We start from the raw sequence: 14,895 nt of genomic DNA, 5'->3' as shown, positions 1-14,895 counted from the left end.
GCCCAGGCTGGAGTGCAGTGGTGAGATCCCAGCTCACTGCAACCTCTGCTTCCCAGGTTCAAGCGATTCTCTTATCTCAGCTTCCTGAGTAGCTGGGAGTACAGGCACCTGCCACCAGGCCTGGCTCATTTTTGTCTTTTTAGTAGAGAGAAGGTTTCACCATGTTGGCCAGGCTGGTTTTGAACTCCTGACCTTAAGTGGTCCGCCCGCCTCTGCCTCCCAAAGTGCTGGGATTACAGGCATGAGCCACCAGGCCTGGCCCAGAGTTTCGTTAAGCTATTCTTTTGTGGGTTTTTTCTTAGTACACTATATAAAAGCTTTTTATCAGTTTCACATTTGTGCTTCTTGTTGATCTGAAATTGTGTTATAAATATTTATTTGTAAGGATGACTTTGCCATTTTGAATGAACAGTGCAGAAAACAGTTTCTCTTTTATCGGTGGAAAACTAGCTTTCTGACTCCCCTGATTTCAGTTGTAGCAAGTATCATTCTTTCTACTTCCTTTTCATGGTGTGGAATAGACTTAAGGTATTGTGGACTCTAGAACTGTCCAGAGCAACTCTCAGACTTGTGTTCTTACACTTAGTCCATAGATAAAATTAATTACTGAGGGTCTGTTCCTGATTAAAATGAAAAGTTAAAATACTGGATAGATTTTTCTTAATTTCACGTTTTTATTCCAGAAATTAAGCATCGTTTATTTCACAGCTGTTTATAGAACTCCTTATATATTCTGGGAGCTATAATAGTGAACCAGACCTGCCATCTTCCATCAGATTGCTAATATTCTAAGAGAGGTGATAGATGAATAAATGAATTTCAATAACATCAAGGTTGTGATAAGGATAAGTATAGCAGTCATGGGAAGTTACAGCATGTCGTAGGGTTCTCTAGAGGGACAGAACTAAGAGGATACATATATATAAAGGGGAGTTTTTTAAGGTACTCCTTACACAATCACAAGGTCTCACAATAGGCCATCTGCTAGCTGAGGAGCAAGGAAGCCAGTCCGAGTCTCAAAGCTGAAGAACTTGGAGTCTGATGTTCAAGGGCAGGAAGCACCCAGCACAGGAGAAAGACGTAGGCTGGGAGGCTAAGCCAGTCTACTCTCTCCACATTCTTCTGCCTGCTGTTATTCTGACTGGCAGCTGATTAGATTGTGCCCACCTAGATTGAGGGTGATTTCCCAGTTCACTGACTCAAATGTTAATCTCTTTTGGCAACACTCTCACAGACACACCCAGGAAAAATACTTGGCATCCTTCAATCCAATCAAATTGGCACTCTCAGTATTAACCATCACACAGCACCATCCTCCTAGTCCCAAAGAGTCAAAGAAAACTTTCTGGTGGAAATAGTATCTATGTTGAGAATAGAGTGATGTCTAAGTTAGCAAATGATTGTTGGCAAACCAGTATTGTAATACTAATGACCGTCTTTTAGGCACCTGGGTTATGTTGGACATAGTACAAGGCACTTTGCACACATTACCATTCCTTCTTACAGCAACCTGGCAAGGGTTATCTCATTTTACAGAAATGAAAGGTCAGTCTCAATGAGATTAAGTAACTCAAACAAATTTGCACAGCTAGTAAGTTGCATAGCTGAAAGTTGAATAACCATAAATATATTTTAACAGAAAATGTGGAAACATTTAACCATGCAAGTTCAAAAGCAATGTTTTTGGCTAGGTATAATATCTCACAGCTATAATACCAGTACCTTGGGGGACAGAGGTGGGAACATCCCTTGAGGCCAGGATGAGTCTAGCCGGGTAATACAGCAAGGCCCTGTCTGCAAAAAAATTAAAAAATTAGCTGAGGTCATGGCACATGCCTGTAGTCCAAGCTAATTGGGAGGCTGAGGTGGGAGGATTGCTTGAGCCCAGGAGTTTGAGTCTGCAGTGAGCTGTGATCATACCATTGCACTTTAGCTTGGGCAATGGCATGATCATAGCTGTCTCAAAAAATAAATAAATAAATAAATAAATAAATAAGCAATATTTTTAGGTACAAATATATTCCTGATTTTGTATCGCATACATATAGGCAGATTTTCTGCTAACTGTTCCTAGTTCATATTCTTTAATTAAATAGATCAGTTCTAGAAGTTCTGCACCTAATAAGTTTGAGTTTACTTATAAGATGATGAAGGAATGAATTATGTTTTAAATTTACATTTTATTTATTTTATTTTTTATTTTTTGAGAGGGACTCTTGCTCTGTCACCCAGGCTAGAGTGCAGTGGTGCTATCTCGGCTCACTGCAAGCTCTGCCTCCTGGGTTCACGCGATTCTCCTGCCTCAGCCTCCCAAGTAGCTGGGACTACTGACACCCACCACCACACCAGGCTAATTTTTTGTATTTTTGGTAGAGATGGAGTTTCACTGTGTTAGCCAGGATGGTCTCTATCTCCTGACCTCGTGATCCACCTGCCTCAGCCTCCCAAAGTGCTGGGATTACAGGTGTGACCCACCGGGCCAGCCTAAATTTATATTTTATTAAGTGAATTTCACTTATGTTTTATTGATTGAATTTTTTCACCTTTATTCCAGTTGTTGAGTATTATAATTCCAAATATGTAATACCTCATTCTCCATGTTGACTAAATGGCCTTGACTATAAGAATTACTGTAAATGCTAGAAAGATCAATAAACAACAATTTTCCTTTTTCCTCTTTAGTTTGGGATATGGGCAGATCAGCTCACAGATGGAAGAGCCCACCCTATTGGAATTTATAGGAACAGGTACCACATGCTTTCTTGCATAATAGCTTTTCTGCTGAATATTAACATGAATCTTCAAATACGGATTTTTTTTTTTGAAGGAGGGGTGAAAAGTGGGAACTCCAATTAAAAGGTTCAGGAAGAACTCCATACTCCCAGTACAGTTTGACAATTTTTTTAGTTATCTAAATAACAGTGGTTGTTCTCTTAATTACAAATCAAAATCTTTTCAGTTTTGTCTCCTATAGAAATGGTGATGGTAGAGCAGTACTTTGTTCTTCAGTGAGAGTATTTTTGTATAGTGCAGCTATGCACTACCTTGGATTTCCAATTAGCAGAGCTTCACGGTACTTCCTCTTTCCTGGAAACTAAGGACTACGTCACGTTATCTCCAGAGATGTGTCCATAAATTGAGCAAATAAACCTCTGATAGCAAGATTGCTTACAGTTTCTTTTTTTCTTTCTTTTTTTTTTTTTTTTGGGACGGAGTCTTGCTCTTTCTCCCAGGCTGGAGTACAGTGGCATGATCTCGGCTCACTGCAACCTCTGCCTCCTGGATTCAAGTATTTCTCCTGCCTCAGCCTCCCGAGTAGGTGGGATCACAGGAGCCCTCCACCATGCCCGGCTAATTTTTTGTATTTTTAGTAGATACGGGATTCCACCATGTTGGCCAGGCTGGTCTCGAACTCCTGATTTCAGGTGATCCGCCCCCCTCGGCCTCCCAAAGTGTTGGGATTACAGGCGTGAGCCACCGCGCCCGGACTCAGGTACTTTTTGATAGCGTGATAGCAGTTAAAATGTAACTTTGATTCCCTTATGTTTCGGCCTGGTTGTAAGTGATGATGAAGTATGGCGAGAACAGTTTTACATTGGAAATATCACGAAAGAACAAGGTAACAGCAGTTTTTAGAATACTTACATAAATTCGGATTAAGTTCTTAAAGAATAACATAGCCGGCTTCGGTGGGTCACGCCTGTAATCCCAGCACTTTGGGAGGCCGAGGCGGGCGGATCACGAGGTCAGGAGATGGAGACCATCCTGGCTATCATAGTGAAACCCCGTCTCTACTAAAAATACAAAAAATTAGCCTGGTGTGCTGGCGGGCGTCTGTAGTCCCAGCTACTCGGGAGGCTGAGGCAGGAGAATGGCGTGAACCCAGGAGGCAGGGCTTGCAGTGAGCCGAGATGGCGCCACCGCACTCCAGCCTGGGCGACAGAGCGAGACTCCGTCTCAAAAAAAAAAAAAAAAAAAAAAAAAGAATAACATATATTGGACAGTCTTACAGTCTTCAAGATGTAATTTCAGCATTACAGTGTTATAATAGAATTTCTTTACCCACATGCTTTCATCACTGATCCATCCATTTCAAACAGCAAATATCTGGGAAGTGAACAGAAAATATTTATGAACAGCTGGCAAAAAGTTGTGGAGCCAGTACAGGAAAGTTCACACAGTTTCCTCCCAGGAGATCCCCTCAGTCCTTTCCTCTGAGCCTGACTGCACTTACTTTATGTTTACTTCCAATAGGCTCAGTTAACTTTTTCCTTAGCATTTGGTAGTTTAGAAATAAAGTATTAGAAAGGGGATGAGAAAGTGTGCTGGAGAGACACACTCAGAGCAGCAAAAAGAGAGAAAGTGAGGGGGACCTGACTCTGAATCTCTGGGGAGTGGGGAGGAGGCTGAAAATCAGTAATAAACACATCTAAGAGCCTAAAAAGTGGAGCCATTGAGAACTGTTGACAGCCCTATGTGCTTTAGTGGGTCCTGTGGGCATTACTGTGTCATGGGTCAGACCCTTGCCAATGTTCGGTGATTCACCAAGCGCATATTTCATGTTTATTATACTTTATGCATAATATGTATCTTACTCCATTTGGGCTGCTATAACAAAATGCCTTGGACTGGGTAATTTATAAACAACAGAAGTTTATTGCTCCCAGTTCTGGAGCTCAGGAAGTCCAAGATCAAAGCACCCAGAGATGTGGTATCTTTCGAGGGTTCTCTGCTTCATAGATGGTGCCTTCTGACTTCGTCCTCACATGGTGGAAGGGGAAGGCAGCTCTCTGGGGCCTCTTTTATAAGGACATGAACCCCATTCATGAGGACGGAGCCCTCATGACCTAATCACCTCCTGGAGACCCTCTTTTCTAATACCATCACTTTGGTGATTGGGTTTCAACACAGGAATTTTGGGGGGATGAAAACTGTTAGACCGTAGCAATATGTTTTTATAAGATTTTCATTTAAAAAATTCCCCCAAAATATTCATGCTTAAAGGAATTATGGGTTATTTGTTTTTACAGCATCTCTTTCTCTCTCTCTAATTTCATCTGGATGAAATGATACTATTACATGTGGGCCTATAACTGTGTAGGTCTTTTTGCTTTTGGTGATTGGATACGACATTCCAGTCACAGACTATTGGTATGACTTGTATAAATAACACTACTAACTTTTGTGGCTGTGACATGTATATTCAGTTTATCTGAATTCCAAGCCACAATCTTCATGGTTTAAATGGTCTCCAGTATTACTTCTATTAGGACAATAGTAGAATTTTCATCTCTAGATCTTCACATCTGCAGAGATATTTCCATTGTGCTTTTATCCTAACATTTGCCCAGGAACCACTGCGGTACAGTGAGAATAGTGCTAGATAGGAAAAGAGAATATGTGAAACCTAGAGCTGGCACTGCAGGAACTCACTTTGTGACTTGGGCAAGTCACTTAACAATCCGACCCCCATTTTCGCCTAAAATGAGGTTAGGCTGGGCACGGTGGCTCATGCCTGTAATCCTAGCACTTTGGGAGGCCAAAGTGGGAAGATCGCTTGATCCCAGGAGTTTGAGACCAGGCTAGGCAACATAGGGAGACCCTGTATCTACAAAAAGAAAACAAAACAAAAACATTAGAAACATAATTAGCTAGATGTGGTGGTGCACACCTGTAGTCCCAGCTACTCGGGAGGCTGAGGTGGGAGGATCGCTTGAGCCTGGAGATCAAGGCTGCAGTGAGCTATGATCATGCCACTGCCCTCCAACCAGGGTGGAAGAGTGAGACTCTGTCTCAAAAAAATAAATATAATAAAATAAAATAAAATGAGGTTAGACTAGAACCCCCCTGTGTCTTTCAGTGTTAACATTGAGGAATGTGATTCAGTGGCTGTTCATGAAGTAAACATTTAGAATAATAGATTAAGCTCATATGTTTTTTCAAAGTGACTACATTTTATTGCTCAAAAAAAGACACATGAGAATAAATATCCAGATTGGTACTGTGAATGAGTCCTGACTATTTGAATAATCCAGTCAACCCCAAAACTACTTATTGGCCCTTTTCTGTGCCTACCATTGGACTACACTTTAAGGGGTCCAGGAGTAAAAAGTATTTCTTTAAGTAATTAATTAATTAATGTAGAGATGAGGTCTTGCTATATTGCTCAGGCTGGTCTTGAACACCAGGCTCAAGCAGTCTTCCTGCCTTGGTCTCCCACAGTGCTGGGATTACAGGTATGAACCACCATGCCCAGCCTAGGAGTAGTAAGTATGTCATAGTCCCTGGTCCTAAGAAAATCACAGTCTTTGAAGAAAAAATACTTAAACACATGGAACAAATGAACTATACAAAATCAGAGGTCAGTTAAAGAGAGATGGATCAGGTTAGCTTTATGGAGGAAGAGGAAATCGATCTTGAGTAGAAGGTTAGATAGAATTCCAGTAGGGGGAGGAGAGGGAGCCGGTTGCGTGGCAGAAGGGAGAATAGCATTAACAAAGGCCCAGAGGTAGTGAGTGTGGGACTGTATTGAAGGACAGCAGCCACAGGGCAGGGGCTATCACCCTGGAGTGGAATTCATCTTGACATCAAAACACCTGTAAAGTACAGCATTCCATATGAGAAAAAAAGTGAGTTCTATTTACTGATTGTATTTATGTTAAGGACATATGCAAAATAAATCATTCATTCCCTTATTCAGGATCAAGTACAGGGAAAAAGTCACTATTGATGAGACAAGTGGGGAATCAAGAGTTTGGAGCCCCGCAGCTCTCTCTCAGCCTTTAGCTAGATTAGAGGCTTGCTGGCGGTAAAAGTGTGGTTCTGGACATTCTTAGTCATTCTTTAAAGAATAAAGAAATACCCTTGATCCTTTATGGATATAAATTAGTTATTTTTCTGATAAACTCAGGGACTTTTATTTTTTATTAAAATAATTGTTTTTTAAATAAATGTTTCCCCCCCGTTTTTTTTTTTTTGAGATGGAGTCTCACTCTTGTTGCCTAGGTTGGAGTGCAGTGGCATGACCTAGGCTCACTGCAACCTCAGCCTTCCCGGGTTCACATGATTCTCCTGTCACAGCCTCTTCACTAGCTGGGATTACAGGCGCTTGCCACCACACTCAGCTAATTTTTTTTTTTTTTTTTTTTTTTTTTTTTTGTATTTTTGGTAGAGACGGGATTTCACCATGTTGGGCCAGGCTGGTCTCAAACTCCTGACCTTGTGATGCACCCGCCTCAGCCTCCCAAAGTGCTGGGATTACAGGCATGAGCCACCGCACCCCGCCAATAAGTGTTTCTCTTTAAGGTGCAGTAGTGCTGCGTGCTGCAGAATCATGGTTCAGAATTGGATCATTAGAAATTTTGGCTCATTATGGTGAACTAGATTTACTGAGGTTAAAAAATTACATTTTTGTTTGTTTGCTTGTTTTATTTTATAAGTCTACGATTGATGAACAAGAATTTAAGAAAATTACATTTTTTAAGCTATGAAAGTGACCATTTTTCCCCAGCTTTAATTGACATTAAAAGTTGTTTACATTTAAGGTGTACAAGGCGATGTTTTGATATATGTATATGTTTTGAAATGATTACCACAATGAAGCTAATTAACATATACATTACCTCACATAGTTACTTTTTTGTGGTGAAAATACTTAAGAGCTCCTCTCAGCAAATTTCAAAGGAACACGGTGTTATTATCAACCATAGTCTATCCATTTGGTCTTCAGGACTTATTCATCTTATAACTGCAACTTCGTGTCCTTTGAACGACATCTCCCCATTTCCCCTACCTCACTGACACTGCTCACCACTGTTCCACTCTCTATTTCTATGAGTTCGACTTTTTTAGGTTTCCCGTATAAGTGAGATTATGCAGTAGTTGTCTGTGTCTGGCTTATTTCACTTTAACATAACGTCCTTGAGCTTCATCCATGTTGTTGCAAATGGCAAGATTTTCTTCTTTTTGTAAGTCTGAATCAGAAATTACATTTTAAAAAATGGTACAAGACAGTTGGAAAAATGCTTATTTATGTGCTGTGAAGTTGAGTATTTTCTGTTTTCTTATAAATAAAATACAATATTTCAAATAAATATTTGTAACATTTTCTATTGTGCTTAACACCATGTAGGTTTTTCAGGAGATTAGTAAAAGAAGTATAAGACCCAATAGTTCCATTTCTCAAAAAACTTATAATGTAGGATGCACCCCAGTTACCAATGAGGGCCCCCATACCACTCACACACTGGGGAGGTGGGGGAAGTGACTCAAATTGCTCAATTCTGTAGCCTCCAGAAATCCGAAACTCTCTTCCCAATTCCTGGGATTCCCTGGGTGTATCCTCTGTCTTGTGTCTCCCTTCTACCTGGACTCCAGCTTTGATATGTGTGATAGTACCTATTTCCTACTGGGCTGACCCAGATGTGAAACTCAGCCCCACGGAAAGGATGAACACAAACAGCAAACCAAATGTACACAACTTCTATAAGAACAGAGAGCGTCTTGCTGAAGATTTCTGTGGGGAAGATGGAGGAGGGTTTTTTTTTTCAAAAGAGCAAAAGCAATAAATTATTCCCCTTGGGTCATGCAGTATGGTTTGCATCATTCTCCAAGATTTTGGTACCTGCTGTCATCTGTGCTTACAAAATCCCGTCTTCCTCAAGCAGACTTAGCAAGATATTCCTTCAAACAAAAAACGTTCTTTACGAGGAGTTCTGTTTCCATTTTAAAAGTTAGTGTAGTTTTTAAAAGTTATTGGAAATACTTAAGAAAAAATACCTTACACAAACTAGGATCATTTAGAATATGCATCCTATATTATAGTTTTCAGCATAGTAAATACGGATTTGGACCAGGAAGAATATGCAAAAAAAATGAAGGAAATGTATAAGAGCAAACAAGTCATCGCACTTGTCACAGCTGCTCTGTCTCTTACCTCAGCAACCTCAGCAACATTTACTGAGCTTCTGGTCATCCTGACCCATGGACAGTTGTCTACTTTCACGAGGCATTATTTCTAACTACCCATTTGAAATAATGCTCAAAAAATTAAGAACTCCTTGCCAGTTTTAATTACTAAATATTTTGGTTTTAAAACTAAATTCACTTCATTTTAAATTTCCATTTAGCCTGCAGGGGTGTCCAATCTTTCGGCTTCCCTGGGAGCTATTTTTAATTATAGTGTTGACCTCCAGATCGACTGACCCAGTAATCTTTCTAGAAATATCGTAGGAAGAATGTTGAACTTTTATTCATTTATTTTATTCATTTGCGGCTTCTGAACATTGATGCTTCGTGCCTCTTGTGGGGGTGGGGCATAGGAGGCCTCTTGGCGACCGCAGGGGGAGGGGGCACGAAGTCCTGGGGGGCCTCCATGAAGTCGGGGGCGGCAGCAGGAGCTCTAGGTAGTCCAGGGACCGTGGCGGTGGCTGCGGCGGCTGCTGGGGCATCAGGAAGTCGTCAGGCCGGGTGGGGAAGCCCCAGCCCCCTGTGCCCTTGACTTTGAAGGGCGTGGCGGGGCTGCAGATGGTGTCCCAGGACCTCTGCACCAGAGGGGGTGGGGCAGGCTGAACTTTGGGCCCTGCGGGGCCGGGATGCTCCTGGCTCCTGGTGGTTTCCGAGGGCTGGCTTCTTATACTGCAATCAAGCGACAGCAGCATTTATTATTTTAAATTTTTTGAAATTTTAAATTTATTGTTATTAATTTATGGAGACAGGGTCTCACTCTGTCAGTGCAATGGCACGATCTGGGCTCACTGCAGCCTCGACCTCCTGAGCTGAAGCAATCCTCCCGCCTCAGTCTCCCGAGAAGCATTCTTTATTCTTGACAAAACAGCCCCAATGGACAGGACCATGCCATAGATATGTGAGTCTCTGTCTGTCCCCTGGGGAGCCTCCAACCTTCAGTCACTGAGACCCCTGGTTGTTCATGAGCTCATCTTTGCTCTGGAATAGGGAAATGACTCTAAATGGCCATTATTATTATTCTTATTATTATTATTATTTTTGAGACGGAGTCTTGCTCTGTCGCCCAGGCTGGAGTGCAGTGGTGCCATCTTGGCTCACCGCAACCTCCGCCTCCTGGGTTCAAGTGATTCTCCTGCCTCAGCCTCCCGAATCACTGGGACTACTCTGGCAACCACGTCCAGCTAATTTTCGTATTTTTAGTGGAGATGGGGTTTCACCATGTTGGTCAGACTGGTCTCGAACTCCTGACCTCATGATCTGCCTGCCTCTGCCTCCCAAAGTGCTGGGATTACAGGCATGAGCCACCGCACCTGGTCATTTTTTTTTTTTTTTTTTTTTTTTTGTGTGTGTGACAGGATCTCGCTGTGTCACCCAGGCTGGAGTGCAATGGTGCAAGCTCAACTCACTGCAACCTCTGCCTCGAGGGCTCAGTGATCCTCATGCCTCAGCCTCTCAAGTGTCTGGGATGACAAGCATGTGCCACCATGCTCAGCTAATTTTTGTATTTTTTGTAGAGATGGTTTTTTTGCCGTGTTGCCCAGGCTGGTCTCCAACTCCCGGGCTCAAGTGATCTGCCCACCTCGGCCTCCCAAAGTGCTGAAATTACAGGTGTGAGCCACCTCACCTGGACAGTTTACCTTTTCTCAACTGCATGAAAGTTGGCTGGTTCACCAGGTATAAAATGAGCCCCGTAGTCTCTATTATGACCTGAGTCTCAGGTTGTGATGAGATCAAATGAGATACATATATGAGTTCTGAAAAGAAAAATCACCAGTGCACTATTGGTAGAAACCAGAATGCCAAATCTGGCTAAAGTCTATTAGAGACATAGCCCTTCCTCTGCCAACACTGGCATAGATAATAATAATTTGTATTTATATAATGAAACATCCCCAGGCAGCTGGATTGAATCCCTCTGTTTTAGTGATAATTATCATCCAATTTACATTTCATCAGGGTTCCAGTTTATTTCTTCATAGGCTTAATAGCCTGTTACCACTGAAGATTAAATTTGGAAATTTTTTTTCTAATGAAGTGCCTTCTGATTTAGTTTCTATTTTATTTAGTTCATTTAGCATGATAAGCTAATTAACTGGTGATGTACTTTTTCCTTTTTAAAAAATTTCTGAACAGGCAGCTTGGGTATTGATGTTCACATATAGTTAAGTGATTTCTATTCTGGGATTCTTTTATTTCTTTCAGCATTTTAAAATGCTTTCCTTTGATTGGCATTACAAAAATTATGAAAATAATAATAGCTGAAAGGACACTGCATGAGAAGTGCAGGCTTGAGAAGATAATGAGAACATTAAAGAAATACAACTTTTACAAGCCTGCAGTGGTTGTCAAAATTATAAGAAGTTCAATAAATACCAAGATTTAGTTGTTTTCATGACTGGCTGTTGGACAAAATGAAGGGGTGAAAGAAGTGAAAAATTGCTAAAGTGAAGCACCCTGCCTGTCCTAGCTGGGTGATATGCTATTGTCACAGTTATTTAAGGTTGTTTTGAATCACATGTGAGAAATACTCAACAGAATTTATACAGTCAACTGAGAGGTTCTGAACTAGATAAGTAACTAAATCATAATTATTAGCTATGATTTTAAGATAGATTTAAGTGAATCCTCATTAATCTATTCGGTTGAAAAAATGTTATGGAGGATGTCATACCTATTGGCTATTATTTTACAATGTATTTTCTCCTCCATCACCCTGGGGATGTATGTAGGACATTAATGGGGAAAATAGAAAATGCACATTTTTAATGTAACCCTTTTTTATCTTTTTTTAAGACAAGGTCTTTATCTATCACGTAGGCTGGAGTGCAGTGGTGTGATCACAGCACTGCAGCCTTGAAATCCTGGGCTCAAGCAATTCAAGCACCTCAGCCACCCAAGTAGCTAGGACCACAGGTGCACGCCACCACCCCTGGCTAATTTTTTGATTTCTAGTAGAGATGAGCCCTTGTTCTGTCGCCCAGGCAGGTCTGGAACTCCGGAGCTCAAGCAATTCTCCTGCTTCGGCCTCCCAAAGTACTGGGATTACAGGCATGAGCCACCGTACCCAGCCTGTTTTCTCTTTTTAAAACAGCAGTTATCGGAACAATGCGAATGGTTGAGAACTTTGCGGGATGGCTGGATGTAATGTATGTCAGCTGCTTGCTGGTTTTACCTTGTATGTTTCAGCATGTGCCTGGGCCTCCTCGAGAACAGCACTGACAGAATCTGCAGCCTGGGGCATCTGTCCATTGGGCTGGGTGGTGCCATTTATAGGTCCTGAGAGGGAGGAAGTGAGAAAAGAAGAGTGAGCAAAGAATTTTCAACATTCTTGAAAGTTAATCTGAAAATACAAAGCAGTTTACATCTATAAAGCAAAGAAAGATACTTCCTGGCTACTTCTTACCAAAATAAATAAATAAATAAATAAATAAATAAAAAGCAAAGAGAGCAATTCACAGGTATGACATGGTACACAAAACTTCATGAAAAATCTGAGGTTCTGTGACAAAACTTTACATGAGATTCAGCAAAAGATTCAGGAAGGTGAGTAAGGTATTTGATAAAGCCCGCTGAGGAGGGTCTGGATTAATTGGGATCGTGGAGGGGAATAGTAGGTTTTACTTTTGAAAAGCTTTTGATAATTGAAGAATTAACCTTGAAAACCAATTTTCTTTCAAAAAAATTCTATTGTTGATTTCCCTTAAATGTATTCATCTAGTTTCATACCGTGCTGAGCACAGGAACAACTTTTGAACATTGTCCTTAACAAAGAGTATATTGAGCTGGGTGCGGTGGCTCATGCCTGTAATCCCTGCACTTCACGAAGGCAAGGCGAGCAGATCACGAGGTCAAGAGATTGAGACCATCCTGGCCAACATGGTGAAACCCTGTCTCTACTAAAAATACAAAAATTAGCTGGGTGTGGTGGCACATGCCTGTAGTCCCAGCTACTCAGGAGGCTGAGGCAGGAGAATGGCTTGAACCCGGGAGGCAGAGATTGCAGTGAGCCGAGATCACACCACTGCTCTCCAGCCTGGCGACAGGGCGAGACCCAGTCTTAACAACAACAACAACAACAACAAGCCAACAAAAAACAACAACAACAACAACAACAAAGAGTACATTGGACACAGAAACAATAGACAGAGATTTGGGCAAAATGTGCGGGTCCTTGAAATAATCTGGAATTAGATGTGTTTTTTGTTTTGTTTTGTTTTGTTTTCCCCAAAAGTCCTGCTATTACGATTTTATTTTCTTGCCTTTTAATTTGTCCTTTTGACACAAAGCTTGTCTCATGGAAGGTCTGCCGTTGTTAGAGAATCAGATGGAAGAAGTTCTATTTTGATTTCTCAGCTCCTTAGAAATGATCCCGCAAAGGATGGCCATCTCTCCACACCCGGGCTGTTTCTCCTGCAAGTGAATTGCTGCCCAGTCCACACCAGAAGGTCTTCTGCTCCTCTCCCTGTGAATGCAGAGATGCTTTAGCCATGCTCAGCACCACTGTTCTGTTTAATATTCACAAACTGCCTGTTTATTTCTTCAACTAGTTTTCCAGTAATGTGAGAAACCCATTAATCTACATGACAACTCAAAGAATGCCTTCAGGAGATTAGAAAAATCAAAACAAAACAAAAAGGTGGGGTGGGGGGAAGTTTGGCTGGGTTCTCGTGGCTGATTCCTGTAATCCCAGCCCTAGGGGAGGCCAAGGCAGGCAGATCACTTGAGGTCAGGAGTTCGAGAACAGACTGGCCAATTTGGTGAAACCCAGTCACTACTAAAAATACAAAAAATTTAGTCGGGCTTCGTGACCCACACCTCTAATCCCAGCTACTCGGGAGGCTGAAGCAGGAGGACCACATGAATTCGGGAAGCAAGGGTTGCAGCAAGCTGACATCACGACATAGCATTCCAGCCTGGGTGACAGAATGAGACTCAGTCTCAAAAAGAAGAATGATATCAGGGGAAAATGGTGGGAAGGGGGAGAAAGATAAGAGACTACAAATTGGATTCCGTGTGTACTGATTGGGTGATGGGTGCACCAAAATCTCACAAATCTCCACTAAAGAAGTTACTCAAGTAACTAAATACTACCTGTTTGCCAAAAATTTATGAAAAGAAAAATTAAAAAATTTTTTTAAATTGTGAAAATTGAGTACTGTACTTTCAAGTTACAAAGGCACATCTATCATGAGGCTTAATTATTCTAATGTTTAAAGAAATGAAGAGAACAACCAGAGTTTAAATAGAAAAGCTGTCAGCATTTCATCTACAGCAATGAAATCTGTAGCATGCATTTTGTATTTTGAAACTTAGTTTTCAGCCAGCCTGGGGGAAGAAGAGGAGGAAACAGAACTGGGCATTGGGGTAGGTAGGAGGAAAGTAAGAAACCAGCTGGAAACAGCAGGGAAAGAAGAAGGGGTGAGGACTCGAGGCAGAGCCAGTCCTCCTGCTTGGGGTTTGGGCCTAGGAAAGCAAACTCCAGGCAGGAGGAAGGAGCCCCAGGCTGTGGATGCCTTACGGGGAACCTTGGGTCAGCAATGGCCAGAGGAGCTCCTGAACTTAAGCAGTATCTGCCACCTCCCTACCTTTGGTTGTCTTCTGGTGTCCAATGTGCTGCTGTCAAGACCCTCGCTGGCTCCCAAATTCGACTGGGCAGCCTCCAAAGCAGTGGAGTCCTGCACTACTGCCACCTCTGCCTTGTGGATCACAGAGCTGCAGGACGGCTTCACCCACCACACCCTGAACTGACCCCACTTGTGGCTGGCATTGGAGGACAGCATGTTCTGGGCGCCTCTGCTCCTGTATATCGCATCCTGCGTCTTTGCTGTCTGTATGCTGGTAGAGGTCAGAGCGACAGGCTGGCTCTGCAGAACCCTTGTGCCGGCCCTGACTGGGGCTGGCTTTGGTGCACATGTGACAGTTCAGTGT

The 14,895-nt window shown here is 42.0% G+C and overlaps 1 protein-coding gene across 1 annotated transcript; it reads right to left on the bottom strand.

Moving 5' to 3' along the window:
- Nucleotides 1–9,239: 9,239 nt before the first annotated feature.
- LOC103891602 (amyloid beta A4 precursor protein-binding family B member 1-interacting protein-like) lies at nucleotides 9,240–13,429 on the bottom strand. Its single transcript, XM_009245198.3, has 3 exons — nucleotides 13,227–13,429; nucleotides 12,140–12,243; nucleotides 9,240–9,636 (listed from the first exon to the last, which is right to left on the bottom strand). The coding sequence occupies exons 2-3, from the start codon at nucleotides 12,232–12,234 to the stop codon at nucleotides 9,261–9,263; spliced, it is 471 nt and encodes a 156-aa protein (XP_009243473.1). The 5' UTR covers nucleotides 12,235–12,243; nucleotides 13,227–13,429; the 3' UTR covers nucleotides 9,240–9,260.
- Nucleotides 13,430–14,895: the final 1,466 nt, after the last annotated feature.

The sequence above is a fragment of the Pongo abelii genome, chromosome 8, assembly GCF_028885655.2.
Source record: "Pongo abelii isolate AG06213 chromosome 8, NHGRI_mPonAbe1-v2.0_pri, whole genome shotgun sequence".
Classification (NCBI taxonomy): Eukaryota; Metazoa; Chordata; class Mammalia; order Primates; family Hominidae; genus Pongo; species Pongo abelii.
The sequence above is the reverse complement of the archived record's forward strand: the minus strand, read 5'-3'. Positions and strand labels throughout refer to the sequence as shown.

Coding starts and splice junctions, on each gene's coding strand:
- LOC103891602 (XM_009245198.3), bottom strand. CDS start 12,234: ATGGCACCACCCAGCCCAATGGACAGATGCCCCAGGCTGCAGATTCTG. Junction 9,637..12,139: donor CACATGCTGAAACATACAAG/GTAAAACCAGCA, acceptor GCTTGATTGCAG/TATAAGAAGCCAGCCCTCGG.